General features: G+C 44.8%; 1 protein-coding gene across 2 annotated transcripts in view; it reads right to left on the reverse strand.

Moving 5' to 3' along the window:
• Positions 1-22608, reverse strand: part of HS1BP3 (HCLS1 binding protein 3) — a 54072-nt gene that overhangs the window by 27991 nt on the left and 3473 nt on the right. For both annotated transcript variants that reach the window (XM_075414901.1, XM_075414900.1), the window contains exons 2-4: positions 20734-20899; positions 10445-10652; positions 7534-7747 (exon numbers count right to left, since the gene is read on the reverse strand). In XM_075414901.1, the coding sequence (XP_075271016.1) occupies positions 7534-7747; positions 10445-10652; positions 20734-20899 (588 nt within the window). The remainder of the gene's footprint in view (positions 1-7533; positions 7748-10444; positions 10653-20733; positions 20900-22608) is intronic.

Raw genomic sequence — 22608 nt, forward strand, 5'->3', positions numbered from 1 at the left:
TGAATTCATGAGTGGCTGAGGAGTAGGGGGATGCCTGAGGAGTGGCATCCTGAGGAGTGGCAAGAGTACAACCCTTCCAACCAAGGACCAGAAGGCACAGCAGCTGAACACACATTTTGACAAGTTTGCTCCAGACCATCTGTCCAGCAGACAGCAGCTGTGCCATGACACCGTTCCAGCCTGCAGAAATTCTCTTCCTTGGAGGTGAAAATCCACCAGCAAGCACACTGCCCTCACCTATTACAGCTCTGGGCACTCCATGAATAAAACCGCTCGGGAAGATGCTAAATGCAGGACTCCCCTTACGCCGATTTCTGCCTCTTCGTCAGCCATTCTCAGTAGCCCAAGGTTTCTGGCAGAGGAAGCAAGATCAAACATTGCCACTCATCTCTTCCCCAAAGACAAAAGGCTGAGGCTATCCTAGGCTCTTCCGCCACAACAGCGAAAGGAGAAGGGAAGGGGGAAGGGAAAAGTGAAGAGAAAGGGACAGCTCAGGAGTCAAACTCCAGCCTGGCTGCCATGAGGGGGCTGAGAGACCTGAAGGTGTAGGACGCAATCCAGAAAAAGCTGCTGGCTTGTGCGCCAACCTACCTCCTCCTGCAGCCAGCCTGACTCTGCGGGGCCCTGGCAAGGCCAGAGCTGGCTGCCTGGCTGCTCCTTCCCTGCCAATCTGTTGCTCAAAGCCATCGCCGATTTCATCTGCAGCCAGAAAAGGCCCTGAGTCCTTTAATAATCTCCTTACCAACTAAACCCAGCAATGGCAAACCTCTGGCACCAGGGATGGATGAGCTTGACCCCAGCAACAACTAGCTACCAGGCTTTTGAAAACTTTTGGCAGCAGGCCCCCAAAAGGTCAGCCCTCACCAGCTCCATCCCTTCCTAACCATTGTCAGGAGTTAGCTGTGTCTGCTTTTAAATACAATAGACACAAAGCTTCCACCTGCCCACGTGTCCTTATTCCTCTGGAAAGGCACAGATTTGGATGAGGAGAAGCCACGAGGGGAAATCCTCTGAAACAATAGAAAAAGTAGATAGAGGAGACAGAATAGCTCTTGCTTGGGGAATACCCACCTCTGGGCTTTGTGCAGTTTGCCAGGAAAAACCTAAGGCTGAGGGAGGACATGCTGTCATGAAAGATTTAGGGAGGCAAAGGAAGAAGGACGGAAGGGAGGGAACTGCATGTGGAGGAGAGGCTCCTGCGAGGGCTGCAGAGAGCTGATGAAGACAGGAAAGGAAAGCACAGGAAAAGGTGGGTTCTCCCAAGCTGGTGAACAAATATTACCTCAGAAGTTAAATTGCTGCTGAAGAAATGCATGCACTGAAAAGGCTGCTGCATGCTTTAACCCATGAAGCAGTCATGCTCCTTTTGGAAAATTCTTGCTGCTTTCTTCAGAGGAGCTGGTTCTGAGTCATTTTCATCAGCTGCTGTTTTAGGTTTATTGGAGTAAACTGAATACGAGTACTAAATTCAGTTGTTTAAACTACAAAGTGAGAGGAGAGAGATGCTAAAGCTCTTGGCTTCAGCCTATGAACAATAAAACTGCACAGTTCATCCACAGAGGGAGAAGACAAAACCCAATTTAGTTACTGTCATGTGTTTTTTAAATTGTTTAAAGATTCAGAGCTAGAAATGCCTAACTTGATCCTGCTTGGATCAAGCAAAAAAATCCAAAACCAGTTGTCGAATTCCCTACAAAAGCAAAACCCCAGGGAACCCTCAGGGCAGACTGGGAGCAAACACGGCAGCAGGCACAAAGCTAACCCCTGTGGGCAGATGACCTCAGGACCATGCTATTTTTTTCAGTAATTCCTTCATACCCTGGGCCTGAGGACAGCAGCTCAGTTCAACAGTTCAGCTGTTCAGACAGTCCCTGGTACTCCCCCGGCATGGGACAACCGGCCTTCTCCTAAACTGTCCTAATCACAGCCCAGGAGGCGGCATGGGCCAGCAGCCATTTTTAGTGGGCATTCTGGATGTAGCAAACCTAATTTGGAGGGCAGGAGAATGTAATGGTACAGACACAGCCAGATACTGTCCAGTCAGCCTCAGCCAACGTGCCCTGGCACAGCTGAGTCGACTAGCATAGATGCTGCTCCGGATTCCTGCTTTACACAGCTCTCTTTGCTCCATGAAAATCTTCTCCCAAACCACTGGCAAATTACAGCTTTCTCCATTGCAGAATTTTCAGCAGTATCATCAAGAATATCCTAGCTGCAGGTGCACAGCTCCTCCATCTTGTGTCTGTCTTCCATGCCTTTCCCTTCAGAGGATTAGCCTCTTTCGGATCTAGTATTCTTGCTTCTTTCATTCCTGAAGGCATTCCAGTTGGAGAAGCCCCTGCAACTGTAACTAGCCACACAGTACTACTTTGAAATTTATGACAGAAATCCTTTAAAAGACAGCAGTGTTAAAAGATACTGCACCTCTAAAAACCTAGGTAATTGTTGAAGTGCCATGGTAGCCTACTAAGCACTTAAAAATATGTATCTGCAAATGTTGAGATAGACGGATTTAGAGAAGAGTGATGAAGAGTGGTATTATGCTCACTTTAAGGAGAACAATAGAGACAAAGATAAGTCAATATACCTAATACTGTCCCTACAATGTGAAGTAAAATACTCACCTGATTTCCAACTTATAAAGGAATTAAAACATTTTAATAAAGATATATTCTAATGATTGTGGCTTACCAGAAAAAAAAGATTAAAAAAAGAGATGCTAACTTCAAAAAAAATAGTTTGGCTATGACAGCCTTGTGACTTAGAAGTTACTATACACTTACACTGCCAAGAAAAATAAAATAGGGCTAGAAATGTGCCACTGCTACAAAAGTGTGTACACTATATTCATTCCCTGCTGTCAAAGGACCATCTTACTCCATATGAGGAATGTTTGTTCTTACAGGATCTGTATATTCTGTCCAAAGCTGAAAAGATTTCTACAAATGTCCAGGAAACCTTGCAGAGTAACTGGTGACAATACACTGGAATAACAATACTCGAAACTATCAAGAAGGAGAGTGGGAAAAGAGGAGAAAGTACATCCCTTAAAAACATAATTCAAACGAATTTCAACGCTGCACCCCACAAATGTAATCTAATTTTGAGCACCTTTTATTCTAGGAACAATCACAGAATGGTAGGGGTTGGAAGGGACCTCTGTAGGTCATCTAGTCCAAACCTCCTGCCGAAGCAGGGTCACCTACAGCAGGCTGCACAGGACCTTGTCCAGGCAGGTCTGGAATATCTCCAGAGAAGGAGACTCCACAGCGTCTCTGGGCAGCCTGTTCCAGGGCTCCATCACCCTCAGAGGGAAGAAGTTCTTCCTCATATTCAGACGGAACTTCCTATGCTTCAGTTTGTGCCCGTTGCCCCTTGTCCTCTCGCTGGGCACCACTGAAAAGAGTCTGGCCCCATCTTCCTGACACCCACCCTTAAGATATTCATACACATTTAGAAGGTCCCTCTCAGCCTTTTCCAGGCTAAACAAGCCCAGCTCCCTCAGCCCTTCCTTGCAGGAGAGATGCTTCAGTCCCCTCATTGTCCTCGTAGCCCTCCGCTGGACTCTCTCCAGTAGCTCTTCATCTTTCTTGAACTGGGGAGCCCAGAACTGGACACAGTACTGCAGATGGGGCCTCATTAGGGCAGAGTAGAGGGGAAGGAGAACCTCCCTCGACCTGCTGGCCACAATCCTCCTAATGCACCCCAGGATGCCATTGGCCTTCTTGGCAACCAGGGCACACTGCTGGCTCATGGTCAACTTGTCGTCCACCAGCACTCTCAGGTCCCTCTCCACAGAGCTGCTCTCCAGCAGGTTCACCCCAAGCCTGTACTGGTGCATGGGGTTGTTCCTCCCCAGGTGCAGGACCCTGCACTTGCCCTTGTTGAACTTCATCAGGTTCCTCTCTGCCCAACTCTCCAGGCTGTCCAGGTCTCGCTGAATGGCAGCACAGCCTTCCAGTGTATCCACCACTCCTCCCAGTTTTGTGTCATCAGCAAACCTGCTGAGGGTACACTCTAACTCTTCATCCAGGTCATTGATGAAGAAGTTGAACAAGACTGGGCTGAGTACTGACCCCTGGGAGACACCACTAGCTACAAGCCTCCAACTAGACTCAGCACCGCTGATGACAACCCTCTGAGCTCTGCCATTCAGCCAGTTCTCAATCCACCTCACTGACCACTCATCCAGCCCACACTTCCTGATCTTCCCTAGGAGGATGTAATGGGAGATAGTGTTGAAGAACCAGGCCTGGAGAAAAGAAGTAAAGGAAGACGGGTGTTAAAAGCTGAAAACTTAATCAGAAGTATGTATTATGGTTTTGGAATTGTCCCTAATTTGGACAAGAAAAAAAAGACTTCTGTTGTTAAGAATCCCAGGCATGGCCCAAGATCACCCTGCTGACACAGAAAGAAAGCCTTTGGGCATGAGAATCACACAGCAGAGAAACAGAAAGTTTGTAGACCATCATTTACACCCACAAAAGCTGAAGATTAGAACGGACAAGTGAGCTGCCCAACGTGAGGAACAGAACCAGCACAACTGGGAGGTCTCCTCCAGGCAAAAGGAACCAGACCATTATGAGCATCCACCTGGACGATCACCAGCAATACAAAACCAGAAAAAAAGACCCTAGTTTCGCATTTTACACCAGTATGTTTAACTGGATATCTGGTGGTTCAGCAGCACAGCAAAAGTGCTGGGCCAAATCCAAGTCACAGCCTTCTGGCCCAGGAGGAAAGTTGTTACCAAATGAAGCGTGCTGACAACATATGGAAGCCTGTGCTACTGGAGCTGTTTCATCATCATCCAGAACGAAAAAAACCTATAAGATTATGCCAAACATGATTCATTTTAAGTCAGAGCTCTGCTGTTCAAATCACTCTGGCCACCGATACCGCTTGGAACAGACCGGCTTGCTTCAGTGCTGACTGTACATCTTTTCAAAGGTTTTTCATAGGGGAAATGATAACAGATTTTTTTTTTTTTCAAACCTGAATTTACTAGGCATTAGGAAGCAGTTTAATACTAAAAATATTTATCCAGTCTGCATCACCTCCTTTTTTATTCCTTCCCATCTCAAAGTAACTTCAAGCACATCTGAAGCACTAAAGCTGTGAGGCCTGCAAGCTCTCTCTTTAAAGCATGTAAGCACCTAACATTTTAATAGGCACAGAAGACACCTAAAATGGTCACCCAAGAAACGCCCATCCACTGACAGCTAAGCTCCTGTCTTTGGCCCCTGACCTGGACATCTATTACTAGACGGCATAAAGCTCGGGTACAATGCTTATGTCCGATCTGATCTCCACTGATGCGAATTGGAAGTATCTCGAAAATATCTTCCATGGAAGGATACAGGCATAAAATGCCTATAAATATCTTAAGCGTGGCTGTCAGGAGGATGGGGCCAAACTCTTTTCAGTGGTGCCCAGCGACAGGACAAGGGGCAATGGGCACAAACTAAAGCACAGGAAGTTCCGTCTGAACATGAGGAAGAACTTCTTCCCTCTGAGGGTGACAGAGCACTGGAACAGGCTGCCCAGGGAGGTTGTGGAGTCTCCTTCTCTGGAGATATTCAAGACCCGCCTGGACAAGGTCCTGTGCAGCCTGCTGTAGGTGACCCTGCTTCAGCAGGGGGGTTGGACTAGATGACCCACAGAGGTCCCCTTCCAACCCCTGACATTCTGTGATTCTGTGAAGCAGGGTGAGTTACAGAAGAATAGAGACAACGTAAAATCAGATTCAAGATTCTCATTTCCACTTTCATGTTTCTGCCTTGGCACTGCACATATGAGATTTACAAAAATAACAACAAATACATATGGAGTTATCTTTTTATAGATAACTAACCACTGGTTTAGAGTGAAAAACATCTGACTGCATAACATGTCATGCTGCAGCTCTGTACCAGTAAAGACCATAGATCTTATATAAATGCAGTTATTCTGATTCAGTAAGAATTCTGTTCTTGAGAGGAATGGAAGGAATAAACTAAATGAGGATTAAATACCAGATCTTGTCATACTTAATCTTGTCATACAATACATTAAAAGACCAAAATAAGACTTTGAAATGGTATGTCAAACTGTGCGGAGCAGAAAAACAAACTTCTTGCTTGCTTTGGCAGAGCAAGTTCTTTACAGCTTATACTTGTTGTAAGTCGGAAAACCCAACATGGCATTTGCTAATCCAATAGATCATTTTCCTATCCAAAAAAGGACAGCATCTCCTGTAAACTTACCAATCAAGGACCATTTTATGGGAAGTACTGCTTTATCTAACTTCTCACTGTAAACAGTTATTTAACTTTTTTAAACTCTTCCTTCAATAAAAGAATAATTTTGATGCTGAGTAATCAAGCATGTGCTTTGTCCAAAGAATAATATTTAAAGTTCTCTGGTGATATGTAAAGGATTAAATACTTCAAGTAAAAAGGACGATATTGGGACTTCAACAAGTACATATGATTATAATAGCAGGAGTGAATTCCAAATGGTGCTCCCAGTATTAATCACTGTGGTTGACCCGACTTAGTGTGGGAGACTCCAGCTTAAGAGCCTGGAGTGAATGATCCCCCTGGAAATGATTCAAGGTAACTGGGAAACACCAAGAGAGGGCTCTGGCTTGTTACCATCAGTTACTGACTATTGCTGTGAAGCAGCATATTGAAAGCACTGTCTAGATCCAAGACAAAGAACACTCAGTTGTGGCTGGTGACTGTGGGTGGCTGAAACAATTCAGTCAAGTCAGTCAGTGCTTACTGAAGATCAAGAACAGCTAAACCTTTCCTGCTTGGGCGTCTGAAGCCTGAGACATCCTAAAAAGAGTAGTCACTACTCACGATCCCAGGTTCCAGGCTTCAGGAGTTAGAAATGTGTTTGGGAATTGAGAAATTCCATCCTGAAGTGAAGAAAACAACTTTCTGAAAATTATCATACAGGTAAGCAAACCCAGATAACAGCACCATCAAACTTTGATTCAATTGTTGTTCCTCTAGCTGTTATTGCTTATGCCTTAGCAGCATTTAGCATGTGACACCTTCAGATGAGGGAAGAAGGAAAGAAAAGCCTATTTGTGAACATCATGACTGAAATGTTGGCTCATTTGGTCTTTACGCTGCTATAACATTACCTCCCTGTAGACACAAGTGAACCCCGAAGCCGTTTCAGACACTGTAAACACCAGTGTACTCCAGAGTGGCACATCCAATGGACCCTGGAGGCTTTATCTTTTGCGGTGGGACCTTGCAGTGTCCAGTAAAGTGCCTACTGTAGCTGAGACTGTTACCAAGGCATTCACAATGTCCCTCTGTCACTTGGATTTCCTGAAGAATGCACTAAAGGGGCACTATAAAGTCTCTTCATTCTACCAAGGCACCTCCTTCATGAACTGCAGAGGCCTCACTTCCTCTGTGAAATTCAGCTGAAAGTGGTCAATGTTATAAAATGTTGGGATGAGGCAACAGTAACAAAGAACAGCCTTATTTGTTTAGAAAACTAGGCTGAAAACTAAGGTACTACCAGCCATACCTGATTATACCAAGAGGGTCTAAATCTTCTTCCTCTTCTTCCTCTTCTTTTTTCTCCCCTTTTTTGGCTTTTTCCACTGACGAAAGCTGTGAGATTAAGTCAGGTGTCTTCTCCTCTTTGAAAAAATCCAATGCCTCACTTTCTTCGTCTTCTTTCTCCTTGTCATCAGAAATGTTTCTACCCTTGAAGTCAATGGCACTAGTAGATTTTGTTCCTGCAAAATACAACAACGGATGCAAAACTGAGTACACAGGATAACAACCATGTTGTATTCAATACCTTGCACCTGTTCCTCATGGTATTGTTGGGGGAATGAAAGACACAATCGGCTTTTGTGAAACTTTTTCAACATTCCTGGCTGTCCCTTCTATCAACTGATGTGTCATTATGTGTCTCATCTGTTTACTGATTTAAAGTAGTTGAGTAGAGAAAGACAGAGGAAATGAACTTTATCTGAGACATAGCAGCGCATGTCTAATTTGCTTATTTATGTTCCTTCTTTAGTCAATAGAAACAATAGAATTTCCACGTGGTGATTCATCCCATCCAAACAAAGTTTTCTGAGGAGGAGTTTCCCTCTGAAGTGCCTGCTTCTCTTTGCTGGCTTCAGAGGCCATAAATATTCTGCTTAGATGTAGGTAGCTAACTTTCACATAGCTAGTTAAGATAAAGTCCACTTTTTGTTACTAATTTAATTCATTTGGGCTAAAATTAGAGCATCGGACAGCATGAAAAAGTTTCCACAGCAGCTCTTCAATTTACACACAAAATGAAGCCTGAAGTCCTAAATCCCTTCAGTATGCAAGACCGATCCAACTGAGCAAATTCAGCTGTTTCTTGTCAAATTTTGACTGTTAAAGTAACAGTGAGTAACAGCAAAAGTAAAGGGAGACTCCTCTCACCCAGCTTTTCATGATTGCATCTGCCAAATCAACCAGGGCAGACTTCATTGACTAAATGTGGGTGTCTACACCGAGCAAGTGGTCTTACGCTCCCCTTACACGCACGAGAGTGCTGGTCAGGGTAGGCAGTGGATGTTAGGACGCTGCTTATCTTATCCCCACAGTCATCTGCATTTTACCATGCTGATTCTCTCTAAAGCCCCCTGAACATACTGACTATGTGTAGTGGGTTTGAGTGGCAAGGTTTTGGTAGCAGGGGGGCTACAGGGGTGGCTTCTGTAAGCAGCTGCCAGAATCTGCCCCTGTGTCCGACAGAGCCAACGCCAGCCAGCTCCACGACGGACCCGCCACCCTCCCGTAAGAGGGACCCCACGCTGGAGCTGGGGCAGAGTGTGAGGAGTCCTCCCCCTGAGGAGGATGGAGCGGCAGAGACAATGTGTGATGAACTGACCGCAGCCCCCATTCCCCGTCCCCCTGCTCTGCTCAGGGGGAGAAGGTAGAGAAATCAAGACTAAAATTCATCCCAGGAAGAAGGGAGGGATGGGGAGAAGGGGTTTTAAGATTTGGTTTATTTCTCATAATTCTACTCCGACTTGATTGGCAAAAAATGAAAATAATTTCGCCAAGCCGAGTCTGTTTTGGCCATGACAGTAATTGCCAAGCGATCTCTCCCTGTCCTTATCTCGACCCTCAAGCCTTTCATTGTATTTTTTTCTCCCCTGTCCAGCTGAGGATGGGGAGTGATAGAACGGTTTTGGTGGGTACCTGGTGTCCAGCCAGGCTAAACCACGACTCTGTGTCTTCTGCAAGGAAAGTGCACACAACCAGCTTGAGGATCTGCAGTGCATGTACTGAATTACACCTGGTTTGGTAGGGTGAGACTTACATTACTCTAAGGCAGATTTCGAAGAACAGGTCACATCACTTGCACTCAATCTGTCCACAGTGTAAAGACAGTCCAGACTAATTCAGCTGTAGACATGTTGGCCATGGTTAGGTTAATCAACATGCAAATGTTAATCAACACAAATTCTGAATTCTTGGTGATAGGGGTCTACTTTCAAGAGAACACTGCCAGGGAAAAAAAGGAAAAAAAAACCCAACCCGCTGCAAAACCTTATTAGCAAAAGGATTTTGCCAAATATTATGCAGTTTTTCCCCCTTTGATTTTAGAAAGCTGCCAGTCTCACAGAACTTCTAATCTGGCCACACTTCACACTCTTTCAAAATCTGCTGTTCACATGTTGTGACTTGCTAGCACCTTGCAACTTCACTTCCTTAAACCTAACACTACACTGAGAACCCTGCACAGCACTAGGCTGGAGGATTGCCTGCTCAGCAGCTCTCAGCTGAACTAAGAGCAGAGAGTCCACCTGTTCCATGCATTCGATGACTCCCTGCTGTGCCGAAGAAACATAAGAAAGGTACTATATGAATCACTGGAGGCAGCAACAAGAACTGGACATGAGGCTTAAGGAAAATTTAAAAAAAGCCAGTGAATGGGTTTAACTAATAAAGAATCTGCCTTTCATTCAAATCTTTCTCAGGGTCAATAATTTGGCTTAGGACCCTCTTTAGCAAGGCCTACCAATTTTATCAGGAATAAAAAACAGACAAAACATGTAACAGCTGATCACTAAGGGAGACCCTGCACTGGCTCTTTAGGGTCCACCTCTCCACTGACAATATATGATTATTTAGCCTTCTAAACTGCTGTGTTCCAAATCATAGCTTAGGTATATGTCTAAGGGAAATAAGAGATGGTGGGATGGATACCTTGAAAGCGAGCATTGTGGTATCAATGCTTCTGAATGAGGCATTTGTCCACTGAGAAGTGGAGAAAACACAAGCAAACATCACTGTGCAGCACTGTGGATGCGTAAGAGGATATTTTCAGTGACAGCCCTTATTCTGACATTCTCTATTTTCTCTCTACCCAAGTCAAGACCTTAATAACGCTTTTATCGAGTGCATTCATGGGAGAGGGGACACTCACATCTTTTAGTTACCTAAAAATTCCAGTAACTCAGGACTCGTTGCTAGATCCTCATCTTTTGAGATGAATTTCATTATATCATTGAACATAGTTCTTCGTTCACAGATGTCAGATTCCCCCACGAAGAGAACTTTTCTAGGCAAGAGTGGAAGACAAGCCTGTGGATACCGTGCTGCCAGTCTCTGGTAGAGCTCCTCTATCTCGCTGTACTTCTTGGAAACCTGCAATGAAAAATGCCGCCTGGGTAAGGTTCTTTACAGTGGAGACATGAGCAGCAAGTAGCAGTTTAAGCGCTGTGAAACATTAACTCTGGAAATTGAAGTGGAAAACCATGTATTACCAAGGAGCTTTATACATAGCCTAGTAAACGCCTGTTATCTGCACAGTGAATCCCCAAACATTGTTGCTGGTCTTCTAATTCTGTTATTAAAATTTGGAGTGGGTCCAGAGAAGGGTCACAAAAATGATCAGAGGGATGGAACACCTCTCCTGTGTGGAAAGGTTGAGAGAGTTGGGGCTGTTCAGCCTGAAGAACAGAAGGCTCCGGGGAGACGTTATAGCAGCCTTCCAGTACCTGAATGGGCCTACAAGAGAGCTGGAGAGGGACTCATTACAAGGGCATGGAGTGACAGGACAAGGGGTAATGGCTTCAGACTAAAGGAGGGCAGATTTAGATTAGATGTAAGAAAGAAATGCTTTACTATGAGGGTGGTGAGGCACTGGCCCAGGTTGCCCAGAGAAGCTGTGGATGCCCGATTCCTGGCAGCATTCAAGGTCAGGCTGGATGGGGCTTTGAGCAACCTGGTCTAGTGGAAGGTGTCCTTGCCCATGGCAGGGGGGTGGGAATGAGATGATTTACAAGGTCCCTTCCAACCCAAGCCGTTCTATGATTCTATACAATCTGCTCCCTAATGGAATTGAAGTTCATTGCCAGATACCCAGCGTCCATTTTTCTGACTCACCAACTACGGCAATACTGGGGAGGTCACTGCTCCAGATACTTTCCTTTGACAGCAAAAACCCCTGCCTGCTGAAAAAGAGCTGTATGATGTTCTGAGAGATGGGAGGGAAGAGAAGGCCAGCCAGGTAGGTACCCGATGGAGAAAGCAGCATGAATCTTTTCACCATTGAGCCAGAAGACTGATTTCTCAGCCCTGGTGGGCTTCAGTGCCCTTCTGGCTGTTAAGGACTAGAAAACCAGCACGTTTGCTGCCCTGCAGAGCACCTAATACAGAAACCTAAGGGCAAAGACTTCAGCTGACCCCTGACTATTCAGCTTATCCATGATCAAATAAAACCCAACAACTTGGTCATGGCCTACAGCTTCTCATACAGGGAGGAGATGCCAATGGTGAATGGAGTCATTCCTTCTGCAGACAAAGACAGGAAGCCTGAGGAGAAACAAAGCCCAAGATATTACAAGGAAAGCAATAACCATGGGAATGCTGGTTAGAAATGGTGTGGCTTCTATGCCACATTAAGTTTTTAATTCAGTGCCTTTAAAAAATCCACACACAAAACCCTCACACAAACAAAACACTATCTCTAAGTGATGTTACAGGCACAATGGAGAGTGGCTGGTGTGCCCTGCAACTGTGGTATTATACAGACAATATATTCATCACAGCCCCATAATCTATGAATGCGTTTCAACGAATACAGGGTTAGAGGAAAAAAAAAAAAATCAAAAAAATAGTGCTAGTGGAGTGCGTATGGCACAGATTCTCTCCTACAGCTGTTATCCTCCTGTAACACGTTGGTGAACTCTAGTAGAGTGAATCCTAATTAACACTGCACCAATAAAGATGGAGAGACTGAAGCACCACGTCTTGTGATGGATGGATGCAGAGCTCTTCCACCAACACAGTGATCAAAGAAAGTCAACTCAACAAAAAGTATATAAGTAGAAGGTGAATGTGTTATAGATTAGAATCCACAAACTGCATCTATACTAGCAAACTAGACAGTATCAGGCATTTGAGGGTTGGACTAGATGACCCACAGACGTCCCTTCCAACCCCTACTATTCTGTGATTCTGTGATTCTGTGATTCCAAGGCACTCGAAACTCACAGTGTCTGTAAGGAACCTTATAGCGTCTACTGGAACCTGACAATGCCCGGCACAGTTTTGACTCCAGGCAGCTAGCACCCTCCCAGACAACTTTTCAGCTCAAGATATAGCCCGGCGCAGAGACCATTCAGTAGCCAGTTTGGGTACTGATGCCCATTGCAGATGCTGAGAAAGTGTCCTACTGTGGATGCAGCCAGAATGTGCTAGCTGCCCTCCACACCAAAGAACAGGTCCTGACATTAACAGACACACCTCAACTTAATTTTTTAACTAAAAAAACTAACGGTTTACTAAATCAGACATAGGCATAAAGAGCAATAGCCGCCTTAGGTTTCATGCTTCCCTGCTTTTTGCAGTAATTATCAACCAAACTAGCTGACACGAAAAATATTTGCATTTCAACTGTACAATGTTCACTATGGGTTCAGCGTCCAGTCACAAAAGATAAGCAGCTCTATAAAAAAGATCTGAAGCACAAAACAAGCCTTAAGTCAATAGGGGAATGAAAAACAAGAATTTAGATTTGTCTCCTGCAAGCAACACCTGTAAGCATGAGCACCGCATGCAGGATCTGACATGCAATTCAGCAGACAAGCACTAAAGTGATGGCAATAAAGAGATGTTCCTAGAATGACAATCATCCCTTTGAAAGATACCCCAAAAAAGAGAGAGGAAAGCAATTCCGGAATTTCTGAGTTGCTCCATCCCAGTAGCACTCTGAACAGGGTATGATACCAGAGTCTGTCCCAAAAATAGTGTGAACACAAATATAAGGGCGGTGAGGAGTCCACTGGTACTTTTTCAATGGAATAAGCAATATTACCCTCCACTGAGGAAAGCAAAAATGAAGTCTGATTTGTGAAAAATGTTTAACATCTAATTTCCATAATAAGTAACACATTAATGTCTGAAAGCATTACAAGGCAGCACCCAATCAACAAGACTATGCCAAAACTGCTTTAAAATACTCAAAGTAACACAGAACTGAGACATACAAGCTTATTTCTTTCCCCACTTAATTTTCATTCCTCCTCTATCAAACTCTGTAAATTATTCACAAATCTCAATTTCTGTCTAATTACACCATTGAACCTAAAGTAAATGCACACCCTCGCATCCTATCGCTAATTAAACCTTTGTGAATCTGCGTGGGCTTTGAACACCACCGCCAAACGTAACACACGACGCAGCGTACAAAGTGTGATAACGGCTATACTCAAAGCACACTGATACACTGCCCAAAGGCCTGCAGCACGTCGTGCGAGCTCACATCCAACAGTGTGGGAATGCCCTCTGCCGGGATAACCTACTGCACAGGCAAGGGAACGAACATCCAACCTAAGCCACTCCCCACTCCCCTCAGCCCAGTGCTGGCCCCTGCAAGTCCCTGCCAGCTGAGGGTCTTCGCCTGCTGCCCCTCCACCTCAAACCCTGGCTGCTGCTGGCCCCTCTGCATCTTCACTCAACGCTACTGTTATCTTTACCTTGGTTTTGGTGCTGGAAATGCAGAAGTAAGACTGGCTGAATTCAACAACATCAGACTGATGCATTTAGAATCACAGAATCACAAAATGGTTTGGGTTGGAAGGGACAGAATCACAGAATGTTTGGGGTTGGAAGGGACCTCTGTGGGTCATCTAGTCCAACCCTCCTGCCCAAGCAGCGTCACCTACAGTAGGCTGCACAGGACCTTGTCCAGGCAGGTCTGGAATATCTCCAGAGAAGGAGACTCCACAACCTCCCTGGGCAGCCTGTTCCAGTGCTCCGTCACCCTCAGAGGGAAGAAGTTCTTCCTCATGTTCAGACGGAACTTCCTGTGCTTCAGTTTGTGCCCATTGCCCCTTGTCCTGTCACTGGGCACTACTGAAAAGAGCTTGGCCCCATCCTGCTGACACCCACCCTTCAGATATTTGTAAGCATTTATAAGGTCCCCTCGCAGCCTTCTCTTCTTCAGGCTGAACAAGCCCAGCTCCCTCAGCCTTTCCTCATAGGAGAGATGCTCCAGTCCCCTCACCGTCCTCGTAGTCCTCCACTGGACTCTCTCCAGTAGCTCTTCACCTTTCTTGAACTGGGGAGCCCAGAACTGGACACAGTACTCCAGATGAGGCCTCACTAGGGCAGTGTAGAGAGGAAGGAGAACCTCCCTCGACCTGCTGGCCACATCTTTAAAGGTCAACTAGTCCAAGCCCCCTGCCATGGGCTGAGACACCTTCCACTAGCCCAGCTTGCTCAAAGCCCCATCCAACCTGCCCTTGAACACTTCCAATGCCAGGCATCCGCAAGTTCTCTGGGCAACCTGTTCCACTGTCTCACCATTCTCATAAAAGTTTCTTCCTTATGTTCAGTCTAAACCTACCCTCTTCCAGTTTAAAACCATTGCCCCTTGTCTTGTCACTACAGGCTCTGGTAAAAAGTCTCTCCCTACTTTTTTTATAAGCTCCCTTTTTATAGTGAAAGGCAGCTATAAGGTCTCCCCAGAGACTTCTCCAGGCTGAACAATCCCAACTCTCTCAGACTTTCTTCACAGGAGCGGTGCTCCAGCCCTCTGATCATTTTTGTGCCCCTCATCTGGACCAACTCCAACAGGTCCATGTCTTTTTTGTCCTGGGGACCCCAGAGTTGGATGCAGCAGCACAGGCAACGCAGGAGCCTTACACAGTGCCAGTCAGGTCTCGCAGAGCCTATATACTCAGGTCAAGTCCCATATGTCACCCAGAGCATTCTCACACCTTCCCAGCCTGGAAGCACTGCTCTGTCGTGACAGTTTTGGACCCTTTTAATTTGACGTCCTGTGACAATTTTCCAGGAGAAGGGCATGTAACAAAATTAAATCTTGCTTTTCCTGGTTACCACTCACAGCTCTTTGAAAATAGTCTATGGATCCTACGGCCCAAAGTGTCATGTTAAAAAAAAACAAACCACAGCTGCTTTTATATATTATCACTCCTATTAAGTATACAAAGTCCCATTTGATTAATATTCAATTACTTTTCTTCTGCTGCCTGTAATTCCTTTAGGTATTGATCTTGCAATTATCCTCTCCCCCTCCATGCCTCTAACTGAACTCCATGCATACTGCTGAGCTAAACCCCCACCACCTGTAAGTCAGCCTGAGCACATGCACTTCAAGGAGTTCTGTCAAGTCACAATATCAAAGGCTCAATCCGCTTCACTTCAAAAGAGTTAATCATGCAAATACGGCAAAGCATGCACGTATTTGCTAGGTCAAGACCCTATTTGCCTGTAACAATTAACATCCAGCATAGAACTGAAAGAGAGACAGGGATGAGTTTGAATATTTTTGCACCAGGAACAAATAAGTCGAATGTGATCAAATATAGCTAGAAGGTTAATAAAACCACTGGGAAGTTCAAAGTGACAGCCTGAAGTTTGCTGTTAATCCCTCAAATCTCATACATGTGCCTTGCCCCCTTCTTCAGCAGAACCTCATGCATGAAAGTACACACACCAGAATGCCTGTAGGTTACGAGCCTGGGACTCTCAGATGTGCGTAGGAGAATTTGATCCCACTCAGTATTAATGGGATTTAATGCCTCCTTTCCCTAGGCTCCTTTCCATGTCCCATTTCTGACCTCAAACTTGTCTTCATATGCTTTATATTGACTGCAAGGATTCCAAGAAAACAGGGGCCTCAGAGCTAACTCCAGCCCTCTGGCCAGCCAATGCAAACTAGTGAAGAGCGCTCTTGATTTTGCAATATTAGATGAAATGCTTCTGGCTACTGTGACTTTCTTTTTGCAAAGCCCACTTTTTAACACTGCCACAAAATGGAGGTACAGCAGCACTGTCCTTTATACAGCTACCAGCTCTGGATTCAGGAATCAAAAGTATCCCTTCTCACAGACAGCACAAACCAAGCTTTCACTCTCAGACTTCCAATTCAAGCTGTACCAGAATTAACGCTGCTCAGTGACCTCGTGGGTATGCATTATGGTAGATTTTAATTACACGATCACATGCTGTTCTCTCCACCTGTTTTGCCCAGCAGAAGAGCAAGCACTCTAATATTTCTATTTAATCAACATGAATTCTTAACGGCTCCTGAACCTATTGCTACACTGAGCAGCGATTTTTTTCCCCCCCGCTCACATCACAGAGGTTATAATGCAAAGGAATTTATCTTCACAGCACACCTGTATGGTCAGGAAATAGCAACTCCAACGCACAGATTTTGAGGTCCACAGAAAGGCAGCCAACATATGCAAACAGGCAATGATGAAAACATAGATGAATACACACCCACGTACTTACACTCCCTCATTTTATGAGAGGAAGACAGTTCTGTAGTAAATTCCTCCCAAAAATGTGCAGTGCCTGTCAAACACCAGTAGTTATTTGTTCAGCTTTGAAAAAGAACAAACTGGGCTAACAAAAGTAACTTGTAAAAAAGCAGCAGTTAAACTGGGCACAGAAAGAAAGAGAAGGTGCCATAGGCTGGGTGGGTTTTTAACAATGTTGGGAAGAGAGAAGTTAATTGCAAAAAAAAGTAAGGTGTGGCTAGAAGAAATGCATTTAAGATAAATCAAGCCTTTCCTTCTTCTCACAGAAAATGGCAGTTCTACAGATGATAATTAAATATCATCTTTGCAGCAGTACCTCTGATGCAATAACAAAGATAAAAGCAATTTCACTCTTTCAATGGGGCAAAAGTATTCTGACCTTCGAAAAAATGGAGCTGAGTTTTCCTTCAGTTACCAAATATAAAGTCAAGGTTAAGCAGTTCTACAACCCATTTATCCTACTTTACAAATGGCATTTTTTGAATTAAAAAATCCCTCTGGTTTCTAAGAATTTAGATCTCAAAGTCATCACAAAAGTGAATTTCTTCTTATGTTAACGCCTCACAAACAAAGTTATAAACACTATGACACTGATTTTCCATAGTGCCGTTAAGGCTGGGGAACAGGGAACTCTGGATTGCTTAGACACACAGTAATGGCTATTACCTCCACAGATCAGATCTGAAACCTCTTTTTGCTGTTCATCTGGTTTTGGTCATAGGCCTTTAATATATCTTGATCCAGCGCGGTCCAAATCGCAGCCCAGAGTTCACAGTTGGCTTAGGGGACGCTTCTGTCCTGCTCACCACCTTTTTCCAGGGTATACAGGGAAGCTATTTGAGCAATAAACGCTGCTCAATCGCCGTGCAGCCTGCCATTCTCACAGCCTAAGGCACAGAAAGCCAGCTTCGCTGCTGCCACCTAGGGCAGAAGAGTGCGGAGAGCAGTCACTTCGATGGAAGCAGGAGGAAGAACAGCTAGACAATGAAAATCAATTTAGCTAACATTTCAGGAAGAGAAAGAGGGGAAGGAGGAGGAAGAAAAAGAAAGACAAAGGGTGTCAAAACACAGACCTTGCTCCTGAGGTAGCCAAAATTAGATTAACGTATCCAGAGCCAATGAAAATCCTACTATGCCTACCCATCTTCTCTAACCTGTCATCTCAGCACTGTGACACTGGCTCCTTCCTCCAGCCTCGCAAAATTGATAAATTCAACAACAGCAAAAATAAGTTCTCTCTCCTATCCTGCTCACATACTTGGGAAGGCAGAACAGGCACACAGTTGTTTCACTTTCCTCCTTCAGACATCCCATGTGATTCCCCCTTCCTATAGGGACTTGATGTGTTTGACCTTCTGCCCGAGGTAACCTCATTCTTCTCTGCTGTTCCCCAGTCACCTGGCTCTCTTATGCTTCACCTGCAAACTGTGTGGAGCAGGGCTGCGGTTCTTGTCTGTGTGGGTACAACATCCAGCAGAAGAGGGCACTACGCAGACACTACTGGTGCAACTCACCCCACTCGGCAGCCACGGCGTTGCGATTTGCCTCCAGGTTAAGACAACTGCCAACACACAGGAGGTGTCTCAGCTCTCTTAACAGCCAGACACGGTCACCACATTTCAGCAAGATGTGACCGAAACTCAACTCACCTGCACACAGGCGGCTAGTGGTACCTTGGATGGTGTACTGCATCTCACTGCACTCTGCTCCAGGGCAGTGCCAAGCCCTTCATGTCCTGTGTCACATCTGCCAGCCCTGTGCAGACACCTAGTATAACCTAGGCAAATACCACACAGGACCTATGGGAGACCCACAACATTCTGAAGGCTAGGTGCAAAACCCCAGGGCACCGCTGGTGCTATGGACAGCGAGTTGTGTGACACTCAATTGAGACTTGAGCGTTTTAGCCTGGAGTTGGAGTCCCCCGTCCCAGCTGTCTAAAATGTAGAATGGTTTCCCTTTACCATCAAAGAAGAGAGGCATTCCCAGAGGATGAGTCAATTCATTCCCCTTCTCCCCATTGACCATAAAAGCAGGGACAGACTCAGATTAAAATATCCAATTTACAGAAACATAAGTTAGGACAGGTGAATCCCTCTGTTCCTTCCAGCAATACACTCAGAAAAGATTCATTGGAACGAATCGATGCAAAGCATCCATCCTCCACCCTCCCAGTGGTTTTGAACTACTCTCATACACCAAACTATATAATATATCAGACTTAGTCAGCTGAAAAAAATGTATCTGATGAGATAAATGTTATTCCCGTCAGACTATACCAATTTTCTTCTTCATGAAGAATGAAATGTCAGGTGGTCTGAACAGAGAAGAAATCAAAAAGGTTCATTTCACTTGAGAAGAGCAACTAAATGCTGAAAATCCTCCTAGAGAGAGCAGAGATGGGAACAGACAATCTCAGCAAGAAGGGGGGTCACAGTAGGGAGACTGTTTCTCCTCTCTATGGACAAATTGATTTTATCTACTTTTTTCTTACGTGAAGCAAAATGTTAGATGACAATAGCCCAGTTTAACACCTTGAGTTTAGTCAAGGTTCTTTCTTGCAGAGCTGCATGTAAATATTACATAATACAAACAGGCATTGTTGCAGAAGAAAATGTGATTCCACATCCTCTTCTCTTACCCGCCCATGTCTGCTCTTCTCCTGTCCTAAAACAAACTTCAACAGGGCCGTGCAACTCGCAAGCTCAAGAAACAGGTGTAAATTACTACTAAATAACAAACCCCCAAATACACATTTTTAGCCAGGACCAGTTCCTCAGCTGACATTACAGAATAGCCACACAACACCGGCACACAGAAAGAAACGTTGCAGGAGTGAGAACCAGCAGTCAGGGACAAGGAGGGAGAACAGAACCGACTCCTATGCCAGCATTACTGCTTTTACTGTAAAATTACATATAGCACAAGGAGTTCAATAAATGTATGAAATCTCCTCTCCACCACCTCTTCCCAGTGTTGACAGATGTGGCTTCATCTGCAAATCAGACTGTGTAAACATCCGTTTATCAGCTATCTTCTATGGAGTGTGAGTGACACCAGGGCTAATGGTCTACCAGGTAACCACAGACTCACATCACTCCGACATTACAGTTATCCCCAAAACATCTGAAGAGAGCAACTGTTCACAGCATGCAACAAGGTACATCCCCTTAGAGTCTCTTTATAGTTAGTGGACAGAACAGCATACTTCTTGGGAGTGGTTCAGCAGACAGTGAAAGCAGATCAAATGAAATGCACCTACCCTAAATGCACCTTTTTCCATCAACTCAACACACCATCCCAAGTGAGACAGCTCAAGTGCACGTGCACATGCTACAGACAACCAGGTGAAATTAATCTCATGTGCTACGTGTTCAAACCTTTACTCTGCAGGTTATGAAAAAGACAATCCAACTCAGTAACATTTTATATGGACACTCGCTTGTAAAACTCTCTTGCTAAGGATTTTAGAAAACATGTCAAGGCTAAAAGACAAAGGTTAATAGGTCAAGGCTAACCTACTGCAAGGTTAACTCCTCTTCTTGCCCCACATGATTCTCTCTCCATTCAAGTAACTACTACATATTTATTTCATGTTTACGTATGAAGTCCCAGTGCTGGTACGTGTATCAGAGAAACTAATTTTGTAGCAAGACTAAAAAGCTTAATTGGTTTCTATTTATTGACCCATAATATGAAATGCCTTAAAGGCAACAACAGTCAGTCATTGTTGCTTTGACTCCTGGAATAAGAAGTTCAGTTAATATATGTATAATACTCCTATTGCAGAAGTGGTACAGACTGTGCTGTCCTGCCAAGGACCTTAATCCAGGGAGGCTGTGATGACAAAGTATCTGCCACATCAGGACCAAAATAACCAAAGCTGATTAAGAAAGTGATCACTAACACAGCACTGATTAAACACTTACCATAAATTGAACTACATCTTCAGGCTTGTGCTTTGCTGATTTGAAGGCAGCCAGTCGGGTAACGACGACAATGTGATACTCTACGTGTCCAGACATCATCTTCCCACGGATTTCCTGGTATTCCGGCACTGACAAATCCAGCCCTGTGTGCATATTCTGAATTTGCCTGGGGAAGAAAATACATACAGCGTTCAGGCATTGGCAAAAAGACTTTTAACTGGGCCTCTCCAAGGATCCAACTCAAAGCTCAAGACAGTCAGTGGAAAGACTCCCATTTCAAGAGGACACGAGACAGACCCTACCCCACTGCTGCCCCTGCTCTGCAGCAACACAAATTTGGACATGGCCTGCTTCTTATATTCTGTCCCAAAGCACCTGCCACTGGCCACTGCAGACAAAATGACAGCAACATAGCATTTCTGGGAACAGAAGATGGGGTTCATTCAGAACAGGACTTGGCTCACAGGAGCTGAAAGTGTTGTCCTACCCAGCGGGACAGATGAGGAGATCTCACGATCTCTGTTCACAGCTTGTTTTGAAGCAAAGGTCTGTTCACTACAATTCACGCCAAGCCCTATCCACCTCTCCTTTGTTTTAGGACATCCCCAGGAATGGCAGAGACAACAGCTGAAAGCAGCCACAAAAGGAAGAAGCTTGCTTGAGTGCAGGGACAACCTGAGGTTTGTAAGAGCCAACCAGGGAACTAGATCAAAGCCTGAAACACGAAGAGAAGTTGCTGGAGCAGACTGCTGGGCCAACCACACAGTTTTCTTCTGTGGAGGGCCACAGGAAAATTAGACAAACACCTATCAGCACTAAGCAAGTTAAAGGAGTTCATGATCTCTTGAAGCTGCCTTCTGGTCTTGACTGTCTGACTGACAGTCTTGTTACCAAACAGCAGAAAGGGTACACTAGCTAAACTATCGCAGCTTCCCCACAGAAAATCCCACTGGAAACAAAACCCCCTGTCCTTTCATAACCAGTTAAAGTAGACAAAGAATCACAGCGTTAACCTCTGAGAGCTGCCAACAGTCAGCACCGCCCACAGCTCCTCTCGGAGGAAAACACAAGGCAGCTGCTGCTGCAGTTTACTCGATGCATTTTCTTCTCCTGCCAGCTCCAGGTCCACTGAACCATGGCATCACCTTCCCCCTGGATTCCCACCCAAGGAATTATGCCATTTTTGCAAGAGGAATGTCAGGATCATCTTGCAGTGCTCATGCATCAAACGTAAGACTGAGCAGCAGCTGTTGGGGGCACAACAGAATGGTACATTTAATGAAACAGTCTGTTTCGATAGACTGGAGACCACAACTGATCAGTGATCCTGTCCTCAAAGTCACCCCATGCCAAGCCACAGCACCTTCATTGCTGCTGTCGCTGGAACCAAGCACTCTGCCAGCATCAGAAAGAAGCTGATCATCCAGAGCACTGAATACTCTCTGAACACATCTCCGACTGTGTCCTTCCTATGTATTTTTTAATGAAATCAGAAGGGACTATTTAAAAAAAACAAGTTTTCTTTTCATTAAACATTTTTTTTGCTTTTTTTTTAAACCTTAGCTGCCTGAGGAATGTCAAGTCACATCTTCCCTGGACTTCCTGTGGATTGCAGAGGTGTCTTGTGGGATTCTTTCTTTAGGAAGTTTAGGCTCATTAATGCAGGTGCCCTTTCACCTAAGGATACATGAAGTATACAAACTTCAAATACACTTTAAAGAGGTTTAAACAATCTAGTTTCAAACAAAGTTTCAAAAGACTCCTCTCATCATGTCAAAACTTGACCAGTTCTTTTGAAACTGGAGTTTTCCCAAGAAGGCAACCTCTGAATCTCCAAGGCAAAGTGGAATTAAAAGCTTTTTAAAGAGAGTATCT

Source organism: Opisthocomus hoazin, chromosome 2 (genome assembly GCF_030867145.1).
Source record: "Opisthocomus hoazin isolate bOpiHoa1 chromosome 2, bOpiHoa1.hap1, whole genome shotgun sequence".
NCBI classification, from domain to species: domain Eukaryota; kingdom Metazoa; phylum Chordata; class Aves; order Opisthocomiformes; family Opisthocomidae; genus Opisthocomus; species Opisthocomus hoazin.